We start from the raw sequence: 27,121 nt of genomic DNA on the forward strand, positions 1-27,121 counted from the left end.
CCAAGCGTGTGTGTGGGTGTGATGGTTTAGTTTGTCTTTGCAACTCATTCATCCAACTTCTTCCACCTCCAAATCATTCTCAGCTTTGTTTGGGATGGATTCCCGGGGAATATGTCTGTACTTTCACAGTAATGACTTTGATCTGGTCGAGTGTCTGACCTGGAAAAGCTAAAAGCCGTCTTATGCAACTGTTGAGCGCGCAGCGATGGCTCACGGTTCAAGCTCACCGCTGACCCACTTTTCCAGAAGATCCTGTTCAGGAGCGTTCTGATGTGTTTTCAGTAAAATAACCCACTAGAGAAAACATCTACTATCTATTAACCGAACAACGATCGCTATTGTAGTCGTTTTTTGGCCGGGTTGTAGATGCAAAGTTTGCTCTCCAGGATTTTGTGTGTCAAATCTGTTTATGACTCTGAGTGAAGGTTATTGCACATCCTTTATTGTCTCTTTGTCATGTTGAACACAGAAAACCAATGAATAGACACAAAGGCATCATCTATTTTTAATGATAAGCCAATGAGGGTGAAGTTAACAGGGTAAACATGAGCTGCTCCAAACCCTAGTGAGCTGCCTACCTAGACGGCATATTCTGCTGCTCTTCAGAAGCATCAAGTGTTTGTGTGGCATTTTCACAATAGTTTTAAAGCAAGCATGCCTATTCAGTTCATCAATTAAAGAAGAAAAGATGATTATTTTACCCAATTTACCCACATTTTAGTGTGCTGATTTAGAGTTGTCTACACTCTGTGGAATGAACTGTGAGTTGAGTTTCTGGTGAGTTAGTGAAGGTATAGAACAGCTATAACTTTAATACCTGTTGACTTTATTTCACATTTAAAGCAGGATCTGCTGTTTGTGAGTGTTTTGGAGTGGGATCTGTGACTGTAGTGAATGCAGTGTTGTTTTCCAGATGTGCGTTATGACTAGAACACATTCATCTGCGGATGGAATGGTTTATGGCTTTACTAATGTTTAATAAAACATGTGGAGAGGACTAGTTTGGAATAGCTGCTATTTAGATGTTTCTCCAGAATTAGAGAGACTATGGCTGCAACTAACTGTTGATTATTTCTTTACTGGCTTTGTTTTTCCAATGGAAAAAATGTTCATGAGCACATCATCCAAAGGAATAGAGTGAGTGAATCAATGTAAAAGATGGTACGCTTATAAGCAAATGTATGAATCTAACCTGTTTAACTTCACGTTTAACTAGACAAGAGTGAGTTTGTTACTAAAAGTTCTAAGATTCTAAAACAAACAGCTGCTTGTCTAAAGCAGAAGTATAATTCTCTTAAATAGTTTTTTTTCTCTAGTGTATGCATGTAGTGTGCACTTTGTACGATCTTTATTTATTTATTTATTTTTGCTTGATAATAAATGTAATTGCAAATTAAACGGCATTCCAATATTTTAGTGGAAACCATCATGTATTTTATTTTGTAGGATTCACAGATGAATAGAAAGTTCAAAAGAACAGCATTCAATTTGAGGGGAAATATTTTTTGTTTTGGGCTTGATAATAATGCAGATTATAATTAGGTAAAAAAAATTATAATATTAATAATACATTATGATGATTGTTGTTATTAGCACTCATATTATTATTTTATTAAAAAAGTAAAATATTAAACAATTTAAATTGAGTTTAAGAAAAATAATTAATACTGAAACTACTAATACTTTTTTCTGTTCATTACAGCTGTAAAGCTACAAAACTACTACTACTACTACTAATAATACTAATAATGGTTGTCTTAATTTCTTCTTTTCATTGGTGGAAAAGTCATGAAATGCTTCTCTTTTTGACAACACGAGCTTTCGAAAGAGATTTTTTTGGAAAGAAGTGTCTTTTGCTCAGCAAATTGCATTTATTTGATGCAGTAAAAATAATGAAATATTATTCTAATTTAAAACGAGTCTTTTCTATGTGAATATTTGTTAAATTGTAATTTATTCCTGTGATCAAAGCTGAATTTTCAACATCATTACTGCAGTCTTCAGAGTCACGTGATCCTTCAGAAATCATTCTAAAATGCTGATTTGCTGCTCAAGAAACATTTCTGATTATCATCAATGTTAAAAACCGTTGTGCCGCACAATATTTTAGTGGAAAGCATCATGCATTTTTGTAGGATTCACAGATGAATAGAAAGTTTTTTTCGCTTGATAATTGTAGTTGCAATTTTTTTTTTTTTTTTTTAATGCAGATTATAATTATGTGGCTATATTAATAATAATAATACATTATGATGATTGTTGCTATTAGTACTCGTATTATTATTTAAAATTATTTTATTAAAAATCAAAATATTAAACAATGCAAATTTCCATTTAAGAAAAATAATTAATACTAAAACTACTAATACTTTTTTATTCATTACAGCTGTAAAACTACAAAACTACTACTACTAATAATAAAAATGGTTGTCCTTATTTCATTTTAATTGCATTGCAATTGCAAATTAAACTGCATTTTTTGTCTGATAATTGTGTGGCTAAAAATAATAATAATTAATTTTAGTGATAATTGTTATTATTTTAAATTATTAGATTTTCTTTTTTTAAAATAATGTAAAATGACTTTAAAAATAATGAGAAATTATTAAAAATGAATCACATCCAGAATAAAAGTTTTTGTTTACATAATATTTGTGTGTACTGTATATACGATATATATACTATATATATACGAAGAAATCTGCTATGTTTATATATTAAATATATTTATATATAATATTAATTATATTAATAAAAATGACATTTTATGCAAACAAACTTTTATTTTGGATGCAATTATTTGTTGCACAGCACTACTAACAATTTACTGCTATACTACTAATAATATCATTAAAAGAAGCCACAAAAAATGTTCAGTTTTTATTTTAGTTAATGGCGTTAATCAATATTATGCATTAGTTGTTTCAGCATCTGAAAGGCGAGTGAGATAAAGCTTGAACTCTGATCTTACGGAGGTTTTTCAGGCCACGGATGTTTGTGTGCACGGAGTAATGTGGTGATTTCATTTGAATAATTTTGAATGTCAAAGGCTGCTTGTGTTATTAATAAGGTGGGCGAAGGTGCAGAAGCGTCCCAAGGCTCCAGGCCATCTTCTGCTTTCTTGGGGTCACCTTAATGACTCTCATTGTCCATGCAGACTTTGTGACCGCTCCGCAGAAGATGTCTCAGACGTGTCTTCTAAAATTCATTTTGAGATCTTTGACTGATTGCAGGGTTCAGTAAGGAGACGCACGTGATCGGAGTGCTTTCCTGCAGGAGAAGCGTGCTGCGTTTCAGATTGTTTTTAAAGACGCTGCTCGTTCCAGGCAGCTGAAGGGCTTCCATTTTGATGGTCGAGTGATCCCAGCTACAAAATGGACCTTTCAGTCGGATGAGGCCGCTGAAGGAGGCAGAAGCGCTGAAGTTTAGAGTTGTTCCTCAGGCGGCCTGACAGAGAAAGAAGCGAGACACACAAAAGCCAATTGAAATGGTCCAGTGGACGCTTTCTTGACGTGATGCATTGGTTTCTGGAGTCTCACACACACACACACACACACATGCGTGAGGAGCGCTTTCACTCTTATCTAAAGCCATAAGTTATATAACGTTCTGCTGGACATTAGAAACCGAGCCTCTGGTTAAGAGCGACTGTGTGCGGCGTTTATTTACGTAACCTCGTTTGGCTCATAATTAGTGCTGCGGGTTTGTGTTTTCATTTAGAAAACCAACAGTTTGAAGGACCGTATTTCCAACAAACACTTGTCTGATAAATGAATGCATGTTAATCTAGAATTATACATTAGATTATTTACAAAAGTGATTTTATGTCCATAGAAAGCACATTGAAGTGTCTACTTAAGGTTTCAAATTAGTTTTTGAAGACTAAAATGTCAAAATTAGTTTGAAATAATGTTACATTAATATACAGTCTAACAATATTTATGTCAAAATATGTTTGAAATAATGTTACATTGTTATTCAGTCTAACAATATTTGTCAAAATTAGTTTGAAATAATGTTACATTGTTATTCAGTCTAACAATATTTATGTCAAAATATGTTTGAAATAATGTTACATTGTTATTCAGTCTAACAATATTTGTCAAAATTAGTTTGAAATAATGTTACATTGTTATTCAGTCTAACAATATTTGTCAAAATTAGTTTGAAATAATGTTACATTGTTATTCAGTCTAACAATATTTGTCAAAATTAGTTTGAAATAATGTTACATTGTTATTCAGTCTAACAATATTTATGTCAAAATATGTTTGAAATAATGTTACATTGTTATTCAGTCTAACAATATTTATGTCAAAATTAGTTTGTTATACAGTCTAACAATATTTGTCAAAATTAGTTTGAAATAATGTGACATTGTTATACAGTCTAACAATATTTATGTCAAAATTTCAACAACATGTTAATTCTGACTTGTACATATTAAATATATAAAAGAATGAGGGACAATATTATATTTTATTGTGTTTTAAATGAGTATAAAATTCTTACTGACAAAAGGGCAAAACTTAGGAAAGTGACACATTTAAAAAATGTAAAATTACAACTAATAAGTATTTTTAATGTCAGTTGATTTTTGTTGTAAATATGCAAATATGACAAGATTGTTACACCGAATGACATCTTAGTGGGTGTCTTCTCTTAATTAACGGGAAAATGTTTGATTTTTATTTTTTGCTCAGAAAAAACGAAACAAAAATGCAATTAAATTAAACAGAAAACTTTTTAATATTTTAGTTTTAATGCTTAAAGATTTTTCGTCTTTGACCCATTATTACTAGGACTAGAAACCTTGTGTACACTTAAGAATTGTCTATATTTTAGGGTTGCACGATTTTGGGGGGAAAAAATCAAATTGTGACTTTTCTGATAACAATTGTCTATTCATTTATTTTGGTAATTTGTGCATTATATATATTTTATGTCTAAAAATAATAATAATAATAATAATAGGTCTAGTTCCTGCAGTGTTTTCAATCCTCGATGTGAGTTTGTACAGAAGTTTTGTTTCTCTGGTGGATCCAGAAGTAGGATGTGGCCTTCTCCTTTCTGCTAGTTCCTCTGACCACAGATCGGTCTGATATTTTGTCCAGAACGCTGCTTTATTTGTCTCATACGTGACTCTCAGTCACACCATTCAAGATGGTATATTCTGAGACTCTGAGACCACAAGATGAACTTCTCTCTTCTCAGCGGTGACTGAGCTGATCTGGCATGATTTAAGAGTTTGTGAGAAACTTACATGACGCTCCGTAAAAACCTGCTCATCCAGACACGCGTTGCTCTTTTTGTTTTGTGTCATCATGATGCTGTTTTTATATGACAGTGAAAGAAGTTTATAACAATGGATCTTAACCAGGTGCCCACAGGATGAGCTAATATATTTAGGTTATTGTAGTATTCAAAATGTAATGTTTCTAAAAGAAGTCTCTTCTGCTCCCCAAGGCTGCATTTATTTAATTAAAAATATTGTAAAAATTTTAAATATTATTTAGATTTCAAATAGCTTTTTTTCTAAGTGAATATCTGTTAAGCTGTAATTTATTTCTGTGTTCAAAGCTGAATTTTTAACATCATTACTGTAGTCTTCAGCGTCACATTATCCTTCAGAAATCATTCTAATATGCTGATTTGCTGCTCAAGAAACATTTCAGATTATTAGCCTTTTTTAATTCAAACAGGACACATTTAGTTGATCAAAAGTGCCAAAATAATCATGGTTTCCATTTAAAAAAATGGACAGCACAACCGTTTTCAACGCTGAAACAAAAATGTTTGAGGAGCTAATCAGCATATTAAAATAATTTTATTTGATTAAAAATACTGTAAAATTGTTAAATATTATTTTGATTTCAAATAGCAGTTTTCTAAGTGAATATCTGTTAAGCTGTAATTTATTTCTGTGATCAAAGCTGAATTTTTAACATCAATACTCCTTCACAAATCATTCTAATATTCACATTTAGTTGGTCAAGACTGCCATTTATAATGTGACAATAAAATCATCATGGTGTCCATAAAAATATTGGGCAGCACAACTGTTTTCAACCCTGAAACAAAAATTATTCTTCAAGAGCAAATCAGCATATTAAGATTAATATTACATTATAATATTTACAGTAGGCCTTCAAGTCAACAAGGTTGAGAATCATTTATTTGGTTAAAAATTGCTGTAAAATTCTGAAATATTATTTTGATTTCAAATAGCTGTTTTCTAAGTGAATATCTATTAAGCTGTAATTTATTTCTGTGATGCGCAGCTGAATTTTTAACATCATTACTGTAGTCTTCAGCGTCACATGATCCTTCAGAAATCATTCTAATATGCTGATTTGATTGAACTGCCACAATAAAGTCATCATGGTATCCACAAATATTTTAACACAGGAGCAAATCAGCATATTAAAACGATTTCCAACCAGTTAATATTCCATTATAATATTTACGTTGGGCCTTCAAGTCAGCAAGGTTGAGAATGGCTGTTTTCGATCCTGATATGGACGTTTGCAGTGAGTTCCAGAGAAAGGGCGTTCGTCGGTGTTATATTCTCTCTTCATGTCTGATGATCCAGCAGTATCTGCGGCTCTGTGCTTCTGCAGGATCTGCAGATGTGTCTGGAAACATTCAGCCTTCTGTAGACGGCTCTGTTCCTATACAGGCCGAGCGCAGAGGCAGGACAAGGCGTCCTTTGAGAGCGAACAGCGGCGGTGTTGTCGCAGATCCGCTCGCCTCTGTCCCGCTCGACTGGAAGGTGCCAGTGTCCAAGTCTGATTAAATATTGAAGGAGTTGGAAGGAAGGAAGCTCTCGTCGGTGAGTTAATATTAATGGATGGCTCGTCTTTCTGACGTGTGACTGGAAGAGACGTTCGCTCCTCAAACTGAGACGTGTGGACTTTCTGGAGAGGGACGCGGGACATTGGCATGTTGTGTTGCTATTTATAGATGTGAGTTTTTGGAGTCTGTCTGTCTGAGATCCTTCAGCTAAACGCTCATGCTTCATGTTCAGATTCTGGGTTTTCTTGCATGGACGTTCATAGCCTAAACTTACTCTTTTGGCTTCTCCTTCAAAACCTCTTTAAGGTTTTGAAGGAGAAGCTTGATAATTCTGTGACTTTAATAGATGATGGACATCCTTAAGATCGTGCAATCACTTAAACGATTGAAAAAATCAATCAACAGCCTGGTGAGGTATTTTTAGTCCAGGTGTTGTCTAAAATAAGCTTCAGAAATGTCATATGCATCAGTCAGTGTATAAACATGTTCTGTAGATATTGTTGTTGGTTGGCATTTGCAGAATCACCAACAGTCTTTTACTGTCAGGTCCTTCAGGTTAGTGAGTGGTTAGTAACTGGTTCTTCCTGTACTCTTCCTGTACTTCCTGTACTCAACTGCATTTAAACACAAACAGAAGACAACCTGATCTCCTCATGAAGCTGCGGCCGGTTTAAAATCCAAATGTGAAAATATTAATATGCACTAGAATTCAAAAGTTTGGGGTTGGTGAGATTTTTACTTTTTTTTTCAAAGAGGCTTATCGAGGCTGCATTTATTTGATCAAAAATATGGTAAAAATAATGAAATATTATTCTAATTTGAAACAACTATTTTCTATGTCAATATCTGTTCAACTTTAATTTATTTCTGTGATCAAAGCTGAATTTTCAGCATCATTACTGCAGTCTTCAGCGTCAAGTGATGCTTCAGAAATCATTCTAATATACGGATTTGCTGCTCAAGAAGCATTTCTGCTTATTACCAGTGTTGAAATAAATTGTGCTCGCCAATATTTTTATGCAAACGGTGATGCATTTTATTTTTCAGGATGCACAGATGAATAGAAAGTTTTAAAAAAAAAACAGTGTTCAATTTGAGGGAAAATCTTTTTTTGGCTTGATAATAATTGCAGTTGCAAATTAAACGGCATATTTTTCTCAGATTATAATTATGTGGCTAAAAAAAAATAAAAAATAAAAATAATACATTATAATGATTGTTGTTGTTAGTCCTCATATTATTATTATTTAAAATAATTCAAAAATCTAACCATGCAAATTTTCATTTACAAGTCAAAAGACCAGCGTTTATATGAAATAGAAATCTGCTGTCACATTAGAAATGTCCTGTCTGTCAATTCTGGCACAACTAGAACTTAAAAACTGTGCATGTCAGAAATTGTCCACTTTGTCACAAGGTTTTTTTTCTCCCAAAATATTGGCTATAAATGATTTTAGATCAGAGCAGCGTGCTGAAACATGACGTCAGGCGCAAATGTACATCAGGATTTATTCCGAAGTGTCTGATGCACATAATTATGGCTGTTACGTTTCATTGTGTTTGCATGAATTGGTGGTAAACATTAGTTTCAAGACTAACTCTAGACATGTTCTTGTCTGTGTGGAAATGACTCGGATGACACACACAGGTCCTCTGACATCATGCTGTGCTGCAGACGATTCAAAACTAAAGCACAGATATAAATGGACATTTCAAACGAGGTTGCTTCTTCAGTAAACACTTGATTTTTAGTCAAATCAATGTTTGCTCCAAAACCTCCCAGGCTCTTGTTGTCCTTCAGCTGGGAATAGTCCTTCATTAGGAGATCCAAACGGAGGAACATCTCTTGTCTTTGGTCGAGCGTGTCTTCGCGCTTTGATGTTCCATTCGGTTTGATGGTAACACTCATTGGCTTGAGAAAACGGCCCGAATCAGGCCAAAGACAGAAAGAGAACAGCGGAATTGGAACTGAAGGTTTCCTGAGGGAAAACGCTTCCTGGTTATTTTCCAGTGTTTTGGTCCTGAGCGTTTCATTCTTTTCCTCTTACAGTCGCTCCCAAAGCTCTGATGGCCTCATTGGATGCTGAAGCGTGAACATTTGTACAGTAACTTTGTTTAATGACACTATTTGTAGCATCTTCCCCTCTTGACCCCCACAGTTTGCTTAGTGCAATAGTAATGTGTAGTGTGATGCAGAGTAGTGTAGTGTACTTTAGTGTGGTAAAGTCAGTGTTGGGGGTAATGCATTACAAGTAACACAAGTTACTTTTTCCAAGTAACTAGTAAAGTAACGCATTACTTTTTAATTGACAAGAAAATATCGGAGTTACTTTTTCAAATAAGTAACGCCAGTTTCTTTCCCTTTATTTATTGATTAAAAGCTCTCCTGTCCCCATGTGGAGAGAAACTGTGAGTAAGATGTTACTTTAGTTCTAGAATAAATGTGAACATGCATTAATTCATCTCACTCACTAAAAATAATTAAAAACACTGAAATTCAACACAAACCTGCAATAATTAAATATGTGAAATAATACAAATATCCTTTATGTATTTAATCCCATTTTATTAACCGATGTCTTTGCTGCCGACCTTCGATGATCCAATTCATCCACACTAATAAGCAGAAATGACTCAAGATAATCAAACATTTGTTTTCCTTTTTTTTATTGCTGAAGAGTTGACATTTGTTCTTCTGCGGTCTACTGTACAGACGACAATTAACTTTTCTCTAAGCCTGAGGCTTTTGCTGTGAAAAGGCTTTTACATTTACCCAAAATAGAACTTTTTTTATTAAAAACAAACAAGCAAGCCCTGCCCAGATTTAAAAAGTAATGCAAAAGTAACGTAACGCATCACTTTTCATAAAAAGTAACTAAGTAACGTAATTAGTTACTTTTTTATAGAGTAACTTAATATTGTAATGCATTACTAAGTAACTTTCCCCAACACTGCATGCAAAGTAGTGTTATATAGTGCAGTATAGCATGGTGTAGTATAGTGCAATGTAGTCTAATATAGATCTGTGTATTGTAGTGCAGTGAAGTATAGCGTAATGAAGCACAACAAGTGTGTTGTAGTACTGTATAGTATATTGTCATGTCGTATAGTATAGTGTAGTGTCCTTTACAACATGGAGGCCAGTTGTTCAGGTTCTGATTTCTGTAAAAGTTAAAACTAGACAAAATGTAAAAAAGTTGTATTTTCAAACTTTGAAGTGTTGCTAATATGTGACCCTGGACCACAAAACCAGTCTTAAGTCGCTGGGGTATATTTGTAGCAATAGCCAAAAATACATTGTATGGGTCAAAATTATTGATTTTTCTTTTATGCCAAAAATCATTAGGAAATTAAGTAAAGACCATGTTCCATGAAGATTTTTTGTAAAATTCCTACTGTAAACCTATCCAAATGTAATTTTTGATTAGTAATATGCATTGTTAAGAACTTAATTTGGACAACTTTAAAGGTGATTTTCTCAGTCTTTTGATTTTTTTGTACCCTTAGATTTCAGATTTTCAAATAGATGTATCTCAGCCAAATACTGTCCTATCCTAACAAACCATATATCAATAGAAAGCTTATTTATTGAGCTTTCATGTGATGTATATATCTCAGTTTTGTAAAATTTAACCTTATGACTGGTTTTGTGCTCCAGGGTCACATTTGTATTTAGACATCATAGAGCTCTTTAATTGGTCTTAAAAAGGTCTTAAATGTATCTTCATAAAACCTGCAGAAACCCTAAAGAAACTTCACCCAAAAATGATCATTCCGTCTTCATTGATTCCTCCTCATGTCCTTCAAACTTGTATGAGTTTCTTTCTTTGATGGAACACAAAAGAAGATATTTTCAGTGTGTTTTTATTTCCATGCAATGAAAGCCAGTAGGGTTTTTTTTTTGGACCCCATCGACTTCCATTGTATCAAAAACAATTGAAATAGTCTTCAAAATATCTTCTTTTGAATTCCACAGAAGAAAGGAACCTCATAAAGGTTGGAAACTGAAATTCTCCTCCATGACGGCTCTCAAATCTCATGGGTTTTCATGTATTTTAATATCAAAGGATGCAACATGCCATTGGTAGATGTGTTTCTCGTGATCAACCATGATGCTTTGAGTTTTAATATGGAGAAATGAGTCCTTTAAGATGATTAGTGTTTGAGTAGATGATGACAGTGTTTTGAGGTGAAGAATACAGGTTACACACCATAATCCAGCGCACAAATGAGCCATCTTTACGTGTTTTGGCGATCAGATTGGTGTTAAAGTGCTTATGGAAAGCGTGACCTTGTTGAGTGGAGGATCTCCAAGAGTTTCATCCATCATCATTAGATAAAACGTTCCCACGCCTGAGGCCGGCAATTACTGAAGCTCAGCGAGCATGAAATATGTCTTTTTCAATAATGCAGAGCTGAGATTGTGTCTCAGACTTCGGTTGTAAGTGTAAAATAGCATTTTTAATTACGAGACGTTTCTGTGATACGCTGCAGAGCAGATATCAGACGCATTGTGGTTTTACGTGAAGCGTGTCAATCACGCATGTCTAGAAATTGATTTTTTTTGTATATTTTGAAACAGTTTACCAATAGTTCACCGCTCACATGTTGGCGTTGCAGCATCAACGCAGACATCTCAGATGTTCCTCCTAAAATAAACAGACCGAACGAGACTGTGTACATCACAGCAGCTCAGATGGGTTGATTAGAAGTGTCCACGTTGAGATGTTGCAGAGGTTTTGCGCAGAGGCTGAGACAGATCTCCTGCGTGATTTGTGTGTTGGTCTGGTGTTAGTTTTGCTTTCGCAGCACGAGAGCCGTTAGAGGAAGCTGGTGAGGTGTTGGTTCTCATGTGTGACGCACGTGTCGGTCTCTCGTGAAAAGGCTAGTGGGGTTTGAAGAGTCGGGAAGATCTGCAGCCGTTGCCTTGAGGAGCACAAAATGGTGGATGACCAGTGTCAGCTGTGAAATGGAGTCGCTAGCGCTGATGCAGGAGATAATTCAGTCAGGATCAGTGGAGCGAGGTGACTCTTCAACCGCAGCCTGAGCCGCGCGCTTCTCAGAAGCTTCAGCTGAACATCACTGATCCCCGCTGTCTGTTTCTACTCTCATGTTCAACACAGATTCCAAAAGGGGGGATTTTTTTTTTTTTTTTTTTTGCAGCGATGCCATAGAAGAACCATTTCTGGTTTCCAAAGAACCTCTCAGTGATCAGTTCCTAGAAGAGCCATTTTTATTATTAGTGTGAAGAGCTTTAATGATCTCAAGAACCTTTTTCCATAATAAAGAACACTTTGTTCAGTAGAAAGACTCCATGGAAGTTAAAGGTTCTTCATGGAATCACTTGTGGCAATAAAAGTTTTCATTTTTAAGAGTGTAAGCTAACCAGACGTCCCAATTTTCTGGCTACGGTCCTGGTTTTTGGTGTGGCATTCACTGGAAATGTCCCTGTTTTACCACACGTCTGCAAATACACAGCATAAAAGCCAGACAAACAAAATGTCTTTTATAAAAAATATTAATATAAGTTAAATATTAAATGCAATTAGAAAATTTAACAAATGTGTTAAAATGTTGCATGATGCAAAGATGTTTTGATCGCCTAGTTGTTTTGATAACTATTAACTATTTACGTTTTCTTTTCTTTTTTTCAGTTTGACCTGCAAACATCATAATTTTTTATTATAATATGTGAAACCCACAACCATTTAAAAAAAACATATTATCTCTTTTTTTTATTTATGGATAACAACAATTGGGCATTTCATCATTTTTTGACTACTGAGCTGTGAAATGTAGCCAGAAGTCTGGTGAACCTTATGCTGGATGTTCTAGATCATGCTTCTCGAGGAAAGACTATTTCTAAGACCCCATGAAACCAATATTTTTAATTCATAGATTCATGATATGCTTTAAATGTATTTTCTGTGCAAAGACTACCTTTGTGGGTTTTCTCTCGGTTTTTGGTCTTCTCGAGGACTTGAGCAAGAGTTGAGCGCTGTCAAAGTGGTTTATGATGCAACTACCATACAGACGCCAGCGATCGAGCTTAAAGAGGTTTGTTTCTTTTCTGAAAAATCAAACTAATAGTTTAAAGGAATGATTTGACAATTCACTCATAATAACAACCACTTAATTTGTTTCTGATTGAATCAGTGTTGTTTATTTCTGAATGATGAGTGTTTTTGAACAAAATGATGAAGTTAAAGAATTAGTGACTCATTTGTAAACACAGTCACTCCTTTCTTTTCTAAATAAAATAATTTAAAAACAAATAATTTGAATGAATGACTTACAATGACAGGCACTTTAGTTTCCAAATTAATCAGCATTTGTGTACAAACTGAATGATTCAACAACTCTTTCATAAAGAGTTTATTTTTTAATGAATCTGTGAAGTTGAACAAATCATTTGAATGAATGATTCAGTGACTCGAATCACACTTTTTTTAGTTCTTAAATAAATCAGTGTTTTGGATGAATCTGTTGACTGAGTGATTCAACTGCAGAAAGAGTTGTTGAACCATGTTTTGCAAACCAAGCAGTTGCATAAATATATTGTTTTTAGAGTGATTTGAGCAAATGTAGCTTGATTTGTGAGCACTATTATGAGATTCTATTGTCTAGGAGTCTGCTAAATGTGAATCAACAAAACACCATGAAGATTTAACCTTTCTGTAGAAACATCTTCAGCATGCAAGTGGATGGGAATGCATTTTGAAGGGTTCTTCACCTCAAAAACCACCTCTACCACTGAATATGGCTTCAGAACTGCTAAACGGCACTGGTGTTCTTTTCAGAAATAAACAGTGATTCAATCAGAAACAAAGTAAGTGGTTGTTATTATGAGTGAATGGTCGAATCTATTCGTTCAACACAGATTTTTTCAGAAAAGAAATGAGTGGCAGTCTTTGAATGAGTCACTGAGTCATTCACTTAATTGATTTGTTCAAAAACACTGATTCTTTCAGAAATAAAACAAGTGGATAACTTTAAGTGAGTCGTTGAATCATTTCTTTAAACTATTCATTCAACACTGATTTTTTCAGAAATAAAAACAACTGGCTTTCTTTAAATGAGTCACTGAATCATTCACTTAATTGATTTGTTCAAAAACACTGATTCTTTCAGAAATAAAACAAGTGGCTAACTTTAAGTGAATCGTTGAATCATTTCTTTAAACTATTCATTCAACACTGATTTTTTCAGAAATAAAAACAACTGGCTTTCTTTAAATGAGTCACTGAGTCATTCACTTAATTGATTTGTTCAAAAACACTGATTCTTTCAGAAATAAAACAAGTGGCTAACTTTAAGTGAATCGTTGAATCATTTCTTTAAACTATTCATTCAACACTGATTTTTTTCAGAAAAGAAATTAGTGGCTTTCATTAAATGAGTCACTGAATCATTCACTTAATTGATTTGTTCAAAAACACTGATTCTTTCAGAAATAAAACAAGTGGCTAACTTTAAGTGAATCGTTGAATCATTTCTTTAAACTATTCATTCAACACTGATTTTTTTCAGAAAAGAAATGAGTGGCAGTCTTTAAATGAGTCACTGAATCATTCACTTAATTGATTTGTTCAAAAACACTGATTCTTTCAGAAATAAAACAAGTGGCTAACTTTAAGTGAATCGTTGAATCATTTCTTTAAACTATTCATTCAACACTGATTTTTTTCAGAAAAGAAATTAGTGGCTTTCATTAAATGAGTCACTGAATCATTCACTTAATTGATTTGTTCAAAAACTGATTCTTTCAGAAATAAAACAAGTGGCTAACTTTAAGTGAATCGTTGAATCATTTCTTTAAACTATTCATTCAACACTGATTTTTTTCAGAAAAGAAATTAGTGGCTTTCATTAAATGAGTCACTGAATCATTCACTTAATTGATTTGTTCAAAAACACTGATTCTTTCAGAAATAAAACAAGTGGCTAACTTTAAGTGAATCGTTGAATCATTTCTTTAAACTATTCATTCAACACTGATTTTTTTCAGAAAAGAAATTAGTGGCTTTCATTAAATGAGTCACTGAATCATTCACTTAATTGATTTGTTCAAAAACACTGATTCTTTCAGAAATAAAACAAGTGGCTAACTTTAAGTGAATCGTTGAATCATTTCTTTAAACTATTCGTTCAACACTGATTTTTTTCAGAAATAAAAACAACTGGCTTTCTTTAAATGAGTCACTGAATCATTCACTTAATTGATTTGTTCAAAAACACTGATTCTTTCAGAAATAAAACAATTGGCTAACTTTAAATGAACTGTTGAATCATTTCTTTAAACAATTCGTTCAACACTGATTTTTCCAGAAATGAAAGGAGTGGCTTTCATTAAATGAGTCACTGAATCATTCACTTAATTGATTTGTTCAAAAACACTGATTCTTTCAGAAATAAATCAAGTGGCTAACTTTGAGTGAACTGTTGAATCATTTATTCAGATGATTCATTCAATGCTGATTCATACAGCAGTGAGACAAACTAAATGTCATTAATGTGTCTAAAATGTAAGTTACTCCATATTAACTTGTTTATTGAGCTGCTGAGTAAAAGCAACATCATAAATGTGCTATTTTCTGTTGCTTTCATAATATTGTGTTTTATAAAGGGATAGAGTCTCTCCAGGGAGGTTCATCGTGTCTCTCACGGACAGTTAAGAACAGAGCGAGTGCAGAATAATGCTAGTGTTTTTGCAGAAGGGTTAGCGGGTCTTAAAGCCACTCTTGGGAACGGCTTGTGTTGGATGCGTCTCAGAAGCTTCATGTTGGTTTGTTAATGGCTGACCTATTTCTGCTGCCATATGCTTCCTGGAAGGGATTTGCTTTGAAACATAAAAGCCAATGATTTGGATGGAGGAAGAAGATTATGAGCACATCACTCCAGAAGATCTCACATCTGTTGATATGAACATCGGGAAATAGTCAACGTGATGTGAAGCAGACGTATTGATTTGTGATTGTTCAGTCACTTTTAGAGGAAGTGTCTGTGTTCTTGTATCACATTGGGTTATCTGTATGTTTGGGTCAGTTTTTTTATGATTTAGTCTGTTCTGCTTACCGAGGCTGCATTTATTTGATCAAAAATACAGTACATTTTTTTTCTATATTTTTAGAATTTAACAAAATATCTGTTTCTATGTGAATATCTGTTCAACTGTAATTAAGTTGGCTTCTTCTGAGACTTAAATGTTCAACTCTAACTCCTCCTAGAGCTTTAACTCTACAAACTACAAACTTGGTGTACTATATCTTTTCTAACTGATCGGACATGCTAACAACATGCTAGTAACTTGCTAATCATGCTATAAACATGCTAGTAACTTGTTAATCATGCTAGAAACAGGCTAGCAGCATGTTAACAACTTGCTAATCATGCTAGAAACATACTAGCAACTTGTTAATCATGTTAGAAACATGCTAACAACATTCCAGAAACTCACTAATCATGCTAGCAACTTGTTAATCATGCTAGAAACAGGCTAGCAGCATGTTAACAACTTGCTAATCATGCTAGAAACATACTAGCAACTTGTTAATCATGTTAGAAACATGCTAACAACATTCCAGAAACTCACTAATCATGCTAGCAACTTGTTAATCATGCTAGAAACATGCTAGCAGCTTGTTAATCATGTTAACAACATGTTAAACATGATCAAAAACATGTTAGCAACTAGCTAATCATGCTAGCTACATGCTAATCATGCTAGAAGCAGACTAACAACATGTTAATGACTTGCTAATCATGCTAGAAAACGTTACCGACTTGCTAATCATGCTAGAAACATGCTAACAACTTGTTAATCATGCTAGAAACATACTAGCAACTTGTTAATCATGTTAGAAACATGTTAACAACATTCTAGAAACTCACTAATCATGCTAGCAACTTGTTAATCATGCTAGAAAACGTTACCGACTTGCTAATCATGCTAGAAACATGTTAACTACATGCTAGAAACTTGCTAATCATGCTAGCAACTTGTTAATCATGCTATAAACATGCTAGTAACTTGTTAATCATGCTAGAAACATGTTAACAACTATCTATCTATCTATCTATCTATCTATCTATCTATCTATCTATCTATCTATCTATCTATCTATCTATCTATCTATCTATCTATCTATCTCTCTCTCTCTCTCTGACAGATTGTATTGCCTTCAAAACATTCAAACTTCAAGACTTTTTAAACTTTTTCAAACGTTCTGGTCCGGCTTTCTCAAGACAACTTCAAGTTTCTCTTGACAAACTTTTTTATCTAGTTAATCCTGTGATGCGCAGCTGAATTTTCAGCATCATTACTCCAGTCTCCAGTGTCACATGATCCTTCAGAAATCATTCTAATATTCTGATCTGCTGCTCCAGAAATATTTCTGATCATTATCAATGTTAAAAATAACCCTAATCTTTACTTTTACCACAGTTTACACTAACATATGATAATTGTTGTCATATTAGAATGATTTCTGAAGGATCATGTGACGCTGAAGACTGAAGTAACGATGCTGAAAATAAATTGCATATAAGTCGCTTTTTTAAATTGTGATAATAATTCAGTTTTACTGATTTTGACTGATTTTTTGACCAAATACATGCAAGTCTTGAGTTTTGTCTGGTAGTGTATGCATTACAAATGTATTTTCCTTCTGGAAACGTTTCTTTTTAAGACTCTCTGAAGCCAAATTCATAGGTTCTCAAAGCTCTTTGAGGCTCTTTTATGTAGATTGATGTTGCAAACGGTTGTAGTCGTCGTTATGTGTTCCTCATGGCATTTTTTGGATCTGGTTTATCAGGAAACTCCAGTACGAACAGGAACCTGTTCAGGTCTGTTTGTGTCTCTGATCTCGTCTGGCAGATCTTTGGCGCAGACCGAGCTTTATCATGAGAACCATCTGAGACTTCCTCATTTGAGGGACGGCACATGACCGAGCGCTTTGAGGAACTAGAGGTTTGCAGAGCTGGTTTCTCCAGCTGTAATGGAGAACATGAGAAGTTTTGGCTGGTTTTGCTCAGCGTGACACTGAAACTCAACGTCTCGCTGCGTTTCCTCTTCTTCTCTGGCCTCTCGTGATCTCGGGCGTTGTGCAAACGAAGGAGCCTTTCTGGTACGTTCTCCAGCTTCAGAATGCTGGGTAGGTTTGTACAAACCCTCAGTCCAAGGTTATTTTGGTTGCTTGCGTAACCTTTGTGTGTTCACCGAGGGCACCGTTCCCAATTCGACCCAAAATAACTCTCTGAGCACGCTTTAGGAAGTGTTCCTCAGGAAACGGCCCGTTCTCTCGCTGGTCCGCGTGAGTGGAGCAGAACCTCGATGAGATGGTTTAACAGATCGTTGATTTGTTTGTAGTGGCTCTTTAAAGTGATAGTCCGCCCAAAAATGGTCATTCTGTCATCATTTGATTACCCTCACATCATTCCAAACATGTTTTCATCTTCTATCAAACATAAAAGAAGGATATTTCGAACATTTCGAAGAAACCAACAACACTAGACCCTTTGACTTTAACTTTATGGACAAAAAACACCATAAAATGAAAGTCAAAGGGTCCTGTGTTTTGTTTCTTTGAAATGTTTTGTTTTATGTTCTACGGAAGACAAAAAGTCTTTTAGATCAGCTCCTCATCCCCTTTTTACAGTAAAAATCAGACTCCAGGATAATCGAAGTATACTAATATCTTAACCCTGGGTTATTTTAGCAAACTAAAAGTAACTGAAATGTTCTCTGAAACAAGCACAAAACTATTTGTTTTGTATAAAATAAAAAGGGAAAATATAAAAATGAAACATTCATAATAATAATAAAAACTAATAGTATCTTAATTAACCCTATTAAACACGCTTCTTTATTAATCAAGTTAAACATTAACCCTTTGGTTGTGTTCGGATTCCTGTCAAACTTTTGATGTTCCCAGTCTGGTATATTTGGTATATTATCACTATTCTATCTTTTTGTCAACTTGTTTTCTTACATTTAGAACTGGTTTTCTGTTTCTGTTCGAATGTGATTAATCATAGGCCTCATTTATCCGAAAGTAGGTACCTAATTTGTTTAATAAAAAATATTTTTTTATTAATAATTTTTACAATATGAGATAAAATATATATATATATGTATAATATATTAAATTATATTATATATATTATATATATATATTAAAGCACACTAGTGTGAGAAACTATGCAAATTTATATATATATAAATTTGCATAGTTTCTCACACTAGTGTGCTTTAATGTTTAATCAGGAAGTTTGCTTTGAAATGCTTTTATTTTGTACAAAATTGCAATAAGTCACACTTGTGGTTATCCCGGGTCAAAAATGACCGGATAAATCTGTCATTATGCTATATTATCACCAAATATTGGATTCGATCTTTTTGCCAACTTGTTTTCTTTCATTTAGAAATGGTTTTGTCTTTCTATTTGCATCTGATTAATCATAGGCCTCATTTATCCGAAAGTAGGCACCTCATTTTTGAGTGAAAAAAGCATTTTTTATGAATAATTTTCACAATATGATATAAAACATCAAAATTTGCAGTTTCTCACGCTATTGTGATTTAATGTTTAATCAGGAAGTTTACTTTTAAATTAGGGATGCACCGATCCTTATCGGTCGATAACTTGCGCGTTTTGTCAGTAAAGCCGGTTCTGTAATCAGCGGTAAATGCCATCAGGTGCGTGATTTCACGTTGAGCCGTATATACTACACACAGCCGTTGTTTACAGACGAGCTGCGCACATTCACACTGATAATGAACATTGCTATGCGCAGCTCATCGGTAAACAACGGCTGTGTGTAGTATATACGGCTCAACGTGAAATCACGCACCTGATGGCATTTACCGCTGATTACAGAACCGGCTTTACTGACAAAACGCGCAAGCTTTATCGACCGATTGGTATCGGTGCATCCCTATTTTAAATGCTTTCATTTTGTACAAAATTGCACAAAATTACACTTGTCAGAAATTGCCAGATTAAACAAAATAAAAGCATTTCAAAATAAAGGTCCTGTTTTTTTTTATCTTCCCCATTTACTTTCAATGGCTGTCCATTTTTGACAAGTGTGTGCAATTTTGTACAAAATAAATGCATTTTAAAGCAAATTTCATGATTAAACATTAAAGCACACAAGTGTGAGAAACACTGCAAATTTCTATAATTTTTCAACTCAAATTATGAGAATTGCTTTTTTCACTCAAAAAATGAGGTGCCTACTTTCGGATAAATGAGGCCTACGATTAATCAGATGCAAATAGAAACACAAAACCAGTCCTAAATGAAAGAAAACAAGTTGACAAAAAGATTGAATCCAATATTTGGTGATAATATAGCAGAATGACAGATTTAAAAGCAATTGTTTGGAGTCCGGTCATTTTTGACCCAGAACACCACAAGTGTGACTTTTTGCAATTTTGTAGAAAATAAAAGCATTTCAAAGCAAACTTCCTGATTAAACATTAAAGCACACTAGTGTGATGAACTGTGCCAATTTTTATAATTTTTTGTTTAATATTGTAAAAAATTGTTCATAAAAGATTTTTTTACTCAAAAAATGAAGTACCTACTTTCGGATAAATGAGGCCTACAATTAATCAGATGCAAATAGAAGCACAAAAACAGCCGTAAATGAAAGAAAACAAGTTAACAAAAAGAATGAATCCAATATTTGGTGATTAATATAGCAAAATCAAAGATTTATAAGCAATTGTTTGAATTCCAGTCATTTTTGACCCAGAACACCACAAGTGTGACTTTTTGCAATTTTGTACAAAATGAAAGCATTTAAAAGCAAACTTCCTGATTAAACATTAAAGCACACTAGTGTGATCAACTCTGCAAATTTGTATAATTGTTTGTTTAATATTGTGAAAACTATTCATAAATATTCTTTCACTCAAAAAACGAGGTGCCTACTCTCAGATAAAAGAGGCCTACTATTAATCAGATGCAAATAGAAACACAAAACCAGTTGCTGTCTGTCTGCTCTATTTCATTTTATTTTAGCATCAAGTTGGTACTGAAGCAGCAGTCCTTTTGGCATCTCTGGTTCTGTTCCAGTGAGGTTTATGTGGCAGAAGTCTGTTGATCGACCCTGTCGTGTGTTTTACATAATGTGTTCCATAAGCTTATATAACAGTGAGATGGGCACACATGCTCCAAACCGCACGCTGAAGATCCCGCTCCACCCGTCTGCACGGACGCGAACTGAAAGAACCTGATCTTCAGTTCCTGTATCTCCAGATTGTCCAAAGACCACAAACGTGTTTGAGGAAACAGTGCCACTGTGAACCAAAATATCTCGGCTGAAGTATCTGCTGCTGTTCCTGATCGTTTTAACCCTCTGTCTATATACTGTTTTCACATTCTGGGCCTGTTGGTTTCATAAATTCATATTTTTCAATAAAAAAAACATATTGTATCTGATCAGCAACTTCTGAAAAGAAAACTCTTTGAAATTTCAAATTATAATGCACAATACAAATTTTGTTTCAGTATTGAGGAGAAATGTCCTTTCATTATATATTATATATAATGAATGGAATTTAATTATTGAATTTATAAGTCATGATTGCTCAAAAACAGTTTATTTGTAATTATTTCTAAAAAAACAAACAAAAAAAAAACACCAAGACAACATATATTACTCTGAAAAGTTATCACATTTTTTGTATTACTTGCAAAAACTTTCACTTTAACATGAAAAAAGTTATCAATTTTTCATGCTGTAATAGTAGTATCAATAAAATTCTGTCTCAAGATATGGGGGAAAGGAGAATTATATTTTGCGAAAGTCTTTTGACACTCATATGACTTTTACAAAACTTATTTTTGACACTTATTGGACTCCATACATACCCGGGTCAAAAATGACCTAAATATGAAACTTGTAACTTGTAACTAAAAAATACGTCTTAAAGCATTTGATAAGTTTTGTTTCCTTTTTAAAAACTTAAAAAAAAAAAAAATTTTTTTTTTTTTTTTTTAGAAATTCTCTTCTGGCTTGAAACAGACCTGAATGCTTTATGAGGGTTAAACTATAGTACATTTTAAAAATGCCATAGAAGAACCTTTTTTATTTAAATGGTTCCATAAAGAGCCTTTAACAACCGAAGAACCTTTCTGTTTCACAAAAGGTTCTTTGTGGCAAAAGAAGGTTCTTCAGATTATAAAAAGGTAAGAAAGAGATGTTTTTTTTTAAAGAACCTTTGACTGAATGACTGAATGGTTCTTTGTGAAACCAAAAATGGTTCCTCTATGGCACCACTGTGAAGAACCTTTTAAAGCACCTTTATTTTTAAGAGTGTGGTCAACATCTGAAGTGGATCAAAATCTTTTCCTGAAACCAAAACAACACCCGTTCTTGTCTTAGGACAACTTTGATTAACTTTTTAATCTACTTCGAATCAAAACTACTATATTGTGATATTTATAGTTTTATTTTTTCAGAGGAAAGATCTGAGACAAACTGAGAATGGCCTGAGCTCTGAGCGATTAAATATTCCTCAAGTGACTATATCATTTAAAACCCTGAACGCACCATATTTGTAATAATCAGGGTAAATATTAATACTAGTTTGTGTCTGTTTGGTTTTACCGTGTGTAGTTGTTCCTAAGCCATCAACCCTCAGTTAATTTACTGAAATGTTGTTAATCAGTGCATCATTATTCGTTCATGAGATCTGATTAGATGTTTCTAGAGAAACAGAATGATGAATGTTTAGCTGGAGAGTGTAATCTTCAATCATGACCCCATCCGTTCTCTCTCTCTCTCTCTCTCTCTCTCTCTCTCTCTCTCTCTCTCTCTCTGTGTGTGTGAGGTGGTGGACCAATGGTTAAGGACAAAACCCCTGTACTTCTAATCAGCTTAATGTTGGCTTATTCAGAGAGTGTCTTTGAGAGGGGCAGCTGCGCTGGAGCCGTATAGAGGAGGCCGTTACGGCAGGTCGGCCGGTTGGTGATTAACAAACCTCAGTAGACTTTGGAATCTAGTTGCGTTGGGATTGAAAGGTCTCGCAGGTGTTCGGGTCGGATCGGCATTCACTGCTTACATTTTTTTCCCATCGCTCACTCGTCTTCCTCATTCTTAGCTCAGGGCTGCAGATGTTTTGTGGGCTCCGAAGAGGGAAGTTCAGGCATGCTTTGCATTTTTAGACCCCCTCGTGAAGCTGTAGTTCCTCTAAGCTCGTTTTGAGAACGTGAGAGACTCTTGACTCTGTCCTGTGAGAGTGCATGCTCAAAATTAACTAGTCAGCAGTCAACCAGCTAAGATCGGTCAGTCTTGATAAAACACAATGCACTGCATTTTTAACACTGTAAAAAAAATCCACCTAATTTAACTCAAAAAATAAATGTAAATTAATTAATCGTGGTTTCAGCTCTTATACACTATGTTGAAGTATTGAGCACATTAGATGCTTGACAAAAACATTTCAGACAGTTCTTTTTGTCTTTTACTTTAATGTGCCAGTAGGAAACTTCTCCAAGATGTTTGGAAGAACATCCAATCTCCAAGGTGCAGTACTGCGAGAAGTTTTGGCCATTGCTGTAAGAGTTATTTATTAATCATGTCGATATTTGGTGCGTCCATTCTTTGCTTTGTTCCAAATGCACCTGTGCACCATTTTTGAGAAAGTTTGCAGGTAGGTTGTTCTAACGTCTTGTAGAACTTCCACAGTGATGTCTCCTACTGGTGCACTAAAGCAAAAGATATCAATTACCGTTTTAAAACAAGTGTTTTTATGTAACAGCTAACAACAAGCTCCAGTTGCATGCTTTTGGATGCACTGTAAATCACTTTGGGTAAAAGCTTCTGCCGAAAGTTTGAAAAGGTCTTTTAACTTGAACGTCTTGTAAAGCACAGGTCTGAGCTCAGCAGTCAATGACGTCCGTCTAGTGCATGTTTGCATTAAAAAATCAAAAACACATTTCATGTGAACGCCCCAGTATTACACTGAGGCACAACACACTGTCGACACTGGTAGAGCTCGCAACACTAACATAATAGGTTCAATTCTTACATGTTGTGCTGAAGGCATTGGCACAGTAGAAGATTTACAGAAACATTTGTTTTGAGACATTTATGTTTCATGCATTAGAATGGCAGTAAGAAACTTCTCCTAGATGCTTGGGAAAGCCAACATGCGAGATACAGTACTGTGAGAAGTTTTAGCCACTGTTGTAAGAGTTATTTATGAATCATCTTGATATTTGGTGCGTCCATTCTTTGCTTTGTCTCGGGTACACCTGTGGACCATTTTTACAAAAGTTTGCAGGTAGGTTGTTCTAACGTCTTGAAGAAGTGGTCATATTCCATATATAAATAGCCAAGTGTTTTTGTGAAGCATCTAATGTGCCAAAGTCTTCAGCGCAGCGCTGTACGAGCTTCAGTTGCACACCTTTGGTTGCACTGTAAATCACTTTGGGTAAAAGCTTCTGCCGCATGTAAAATGTGATATGTTTTTTTAAAATCCCAAGATGTTGAAAATATGACAGGCTGAGCTCAGGCTGGCACGGCAGAAGGTTTTTTTTTTCCTGTGCTTCTGCTGAGCTGTGCAGGCTGAAGGTTTGGGTGCGTTACATCTGCTAGATAGATTTCTGTCAGCTGCTCTCCAGTGGCAGCGAGAGGATCAGATCTGTGAGTCCATGTTACGCTCTGCCTGAACACCTCAGCACACATTGCTGCTCTTAAAATGGCTGCCCTTGAAGCTCAAAGGATCTGTGGCGCTCAGTGGCTGTCAGAGCCGCGCCAGGCACATGAAAGCTTTACAAATTTCACCCCATTAGCCTGGATGGCCGCTGAAGGATCTGACGCTCCGGCGGACGGGCTGCTAGTTGCGAGTCGTGTTGTTTTATGTCTTCTGTTTTTGCATTCGTGTTTTTCTCCCCTACCAGACTTTATGGATTGTCCAGATATGGCTGTCAAGATGAGTGTAGGTTTGTTCTGAGTTCCTCTCGAGTGCTGGAACACATCAGGGCGGAGCTGAAACTCGACCTCGACAGACAATGGGCGAACCTGCCCTGGGACACACTGGCAGTGTTGTTGAGAGTGAAGGTTGAAACCAGTGTCTGCTTTTACCGTTTGAGACCACAGGTGATAAGCCATAGGTGTGAGAGCTCAAATGTCTTTATTCTCCACAAGAGAGATCTTCTCATCTAGCAGGAATTCCAACCATTCAGCCATGAAACCTGTTTTCAGTGTAGTTTCTCTATTGCAAGATTTGATGGGTTTTTAACCCTTAAGTATGAAACCCTTGAGCATTGATGTACAACTCACCATGCATCGTCACTGTTGTTTTATTATGTTCATCAAGTGGGTGAATCAACAATGTAGGGTGAGATTTAATTTGATAACACTTTATTTTGATAGTCTACTTTAGAAATTGGTTGGCTGTAAGTAAACTAGCAGTCATTGGAGTATTAGTGATGAACCCCCAACACACATTCAACTGACTATAAGTATCTTTGTACTATAAGTACATCAACTTTTATCAATTCTACTAACCCTACTAATACTCTGGGAGCCAGTTGCTAATTGGTAGTAGAATGTTTCAAGTAGAATATCAAAATAAAGCGTAACTTTTTATTTTATCAATCAGGATTTGATTGCACCATGAAAACACAGATTATACTGTTCAGTTTTTGTTTCTGTATCAAGAATAATTTTTAAGGCACATACGTTGGTTGTATGATAACTGTAGCTAATGCTTTTGTGTCTCTAATTTGACAGCAATTGCATGTCCTTGATAGTATTTTCTTTTTCTTTGTAAATTAAGAACCTTGATCTCATATTATCCTCACAACCCGTAAAAATGGTCTATTGTGCCTTTAGAAATGAGTAAGATCCAAGAAGAATCTGTTTTGTTTGTTTGTTTTTTTACAGCGTTCAAGGCCTCCTCTAATGTGTAGCATTGCACTAAACCCATATAACACTGGCCTTGACATTAAGGCCTTTTCTTGCTGGAATCACCCACAGAATGTGTCCTGGTGAGTGAGGCAGCCAAGGCTGAAGATTTACTCTGGTTTATGTTGATGGCTTTCAGATCTGCAGAGCTGGTACAGTGCTGTACGACTGCTAAAATGCATTCCTGTTGTTGAGTTCATGCTAATATTCGTGTCCTTGGCACGCGGATCACATTGAGAATGACCCGTGATGAAAGAAAATCATGTTTGCCTTCTCTGTCCATGGCCTTTTACCGGAAAAAACAGCTTGGTGTTATAGGGAATAGCAGCGGTTGCGGCTTTATATGTATATGTTTTTGGATATAAGGTTTACATGAGGTTAGTGCAGAATTAGTTTTATTCAAATCATATGTTCCTAACGTACTCTCTGTAATTTCTGGATCAGTTTGTAGATTTGCATGGAAACATTTTATTGGTTTATGAAAATGTTCAGTGCAATCCGATGAAATATTGCAATATTCCCAAATACAGCAGGGATTTGTGCACAGACAGCGTGCTGAATTTGGCAGCCATGCCAGTATTAATGAAAAAGTATTGATCAGGGACGGAATCATACTTTGTTTCAGCTCATTGATTGACGCTGTTGCCGGGTGCTCTTAGGTCACGGGACATAATAATGCCACCTCCAAGTGACGGCCCGCCCCATAATCCTTTGTGTTTGCACTGCATCTCTGAAGCCCTGAGCGTTCCTCATCCCTCGGCGGATTCACTCAATCTTATTTCAGAAGGGCTTGATGCAATCTGATGGAACATGCTGATGTAAATACCAAGGCCCACTGGTGTGCTCCAGCTGAGGCTTATCCCTGGGTAATAAAAAAATGGAACAAATCAGCCCATAATCCCTCCTCAGCTATTGTTCTTGGAGCAGACTGACCACTCGCCAAAAAAAGAAAGATTCTTCTGTTGTATTCTGCCTTGTCAGAATTTCAGAATGCTTTCGTCTTGCTGTGAATGCAATGCTGTAAAATTGTCAGTTTACAGCCTGTGTTTCCACACTCTTACCTGTTTCTTTCTTTTTGTCTCTTACCAGGTTTCCCTGATTTTCCAGGGAGTCCTAAGCGATGGAAGTGCTGCAGTGCGATGGCTGTGATTTCCGTGCAGAGTCGAACGATGAGCTCAAGGCGCACATACAGGACGTCCACACAGCCTTCCTGCAGCCCACAGAAGTGGGAGAAGGTGACGAGTCACCAAGACGCTCCAGGTCAAACTCGTTGAACTCCCTCAGCCAAACAGAAGACGAGGAAGACTTGAACAATCACAATTATGATTCGTTAAAAAAGGAAGCGGGTATGTCAAAATTTGTTATTCAGAAAGTTAAAAAAAACTGCATCAGACTTGTT

At 35.2% G+C, this 27,121-nt stretch overlaps 1 protein-coding gene and 2 long non-coding RNA genes across 3 annotated transcripts in view; 1 reads left to right on the forward strand and 2 right to left on the reverse strand.

The window, feature by feature from the left end:
- Nucleotides 1-420: 420 nt before the first annotated feature.
- On the reverse strand, nucleotides 421-6,903 carry LOC141293013 (uncharacterized). Its single transcript, XR_012340617.1, has 2 exons — nucleotides 6,468-6,903; nucleotides 421-3,447 (listed from the first exon to the last, which is right to left on the reverse strand). It is a non-coding gene; the product is annotated as an uncharacterized lncRNA (long non-coding RNA).
- A 19,197-nt stretch (nucleotides 6,904-26,100) lies between these two features.
- Nucleotides 26,101-26,929, reverse strand: LOC141292323 (uncharacterized). The gene is made up of 2 exons (XR_012340491.1): nucleotides 26,809-26,929; nucleotides 26,101-26,584 (listed from the first exon to the last, which is right to left on the reverse strand). It is a non-coding gene; the product is annotated as an uncharacterized lncRNA (long non-coding RNA).
- The window catches only part of znf462 (zinc finger protein 462), a 32,466-nt gene continuing 32,168 nt past the window's right edge, over nucleotides 26,824-27,121 (forward strand). The window contains exon 1 of the mRNA XM_073824326.1: nucleotides 26,824-27,068. Within this exon, the coding sequence (XP_073680427.1) occupies nucleotides 26,843-27,068 (226 nt within the window). The 5' untranslated portion in view covers nucleotides 26,824-26,842. The remainder of the gene's footprint in view (nucleotides 27,069-27,121) is intronic.

Source organism: Garra rufa, chromosome 19 (assembly GCF_049309525.1).
Source record: "Garra rufa chromosome 19, GarRuf1.0, whole genome shotgun sequence".
Classification (NCBI taxonomy): Eukaryota; Metazoa; Chordata; class Actinopteri; order Cypriniformes; family Cyprinidae; genus Garra; species Garra rufa.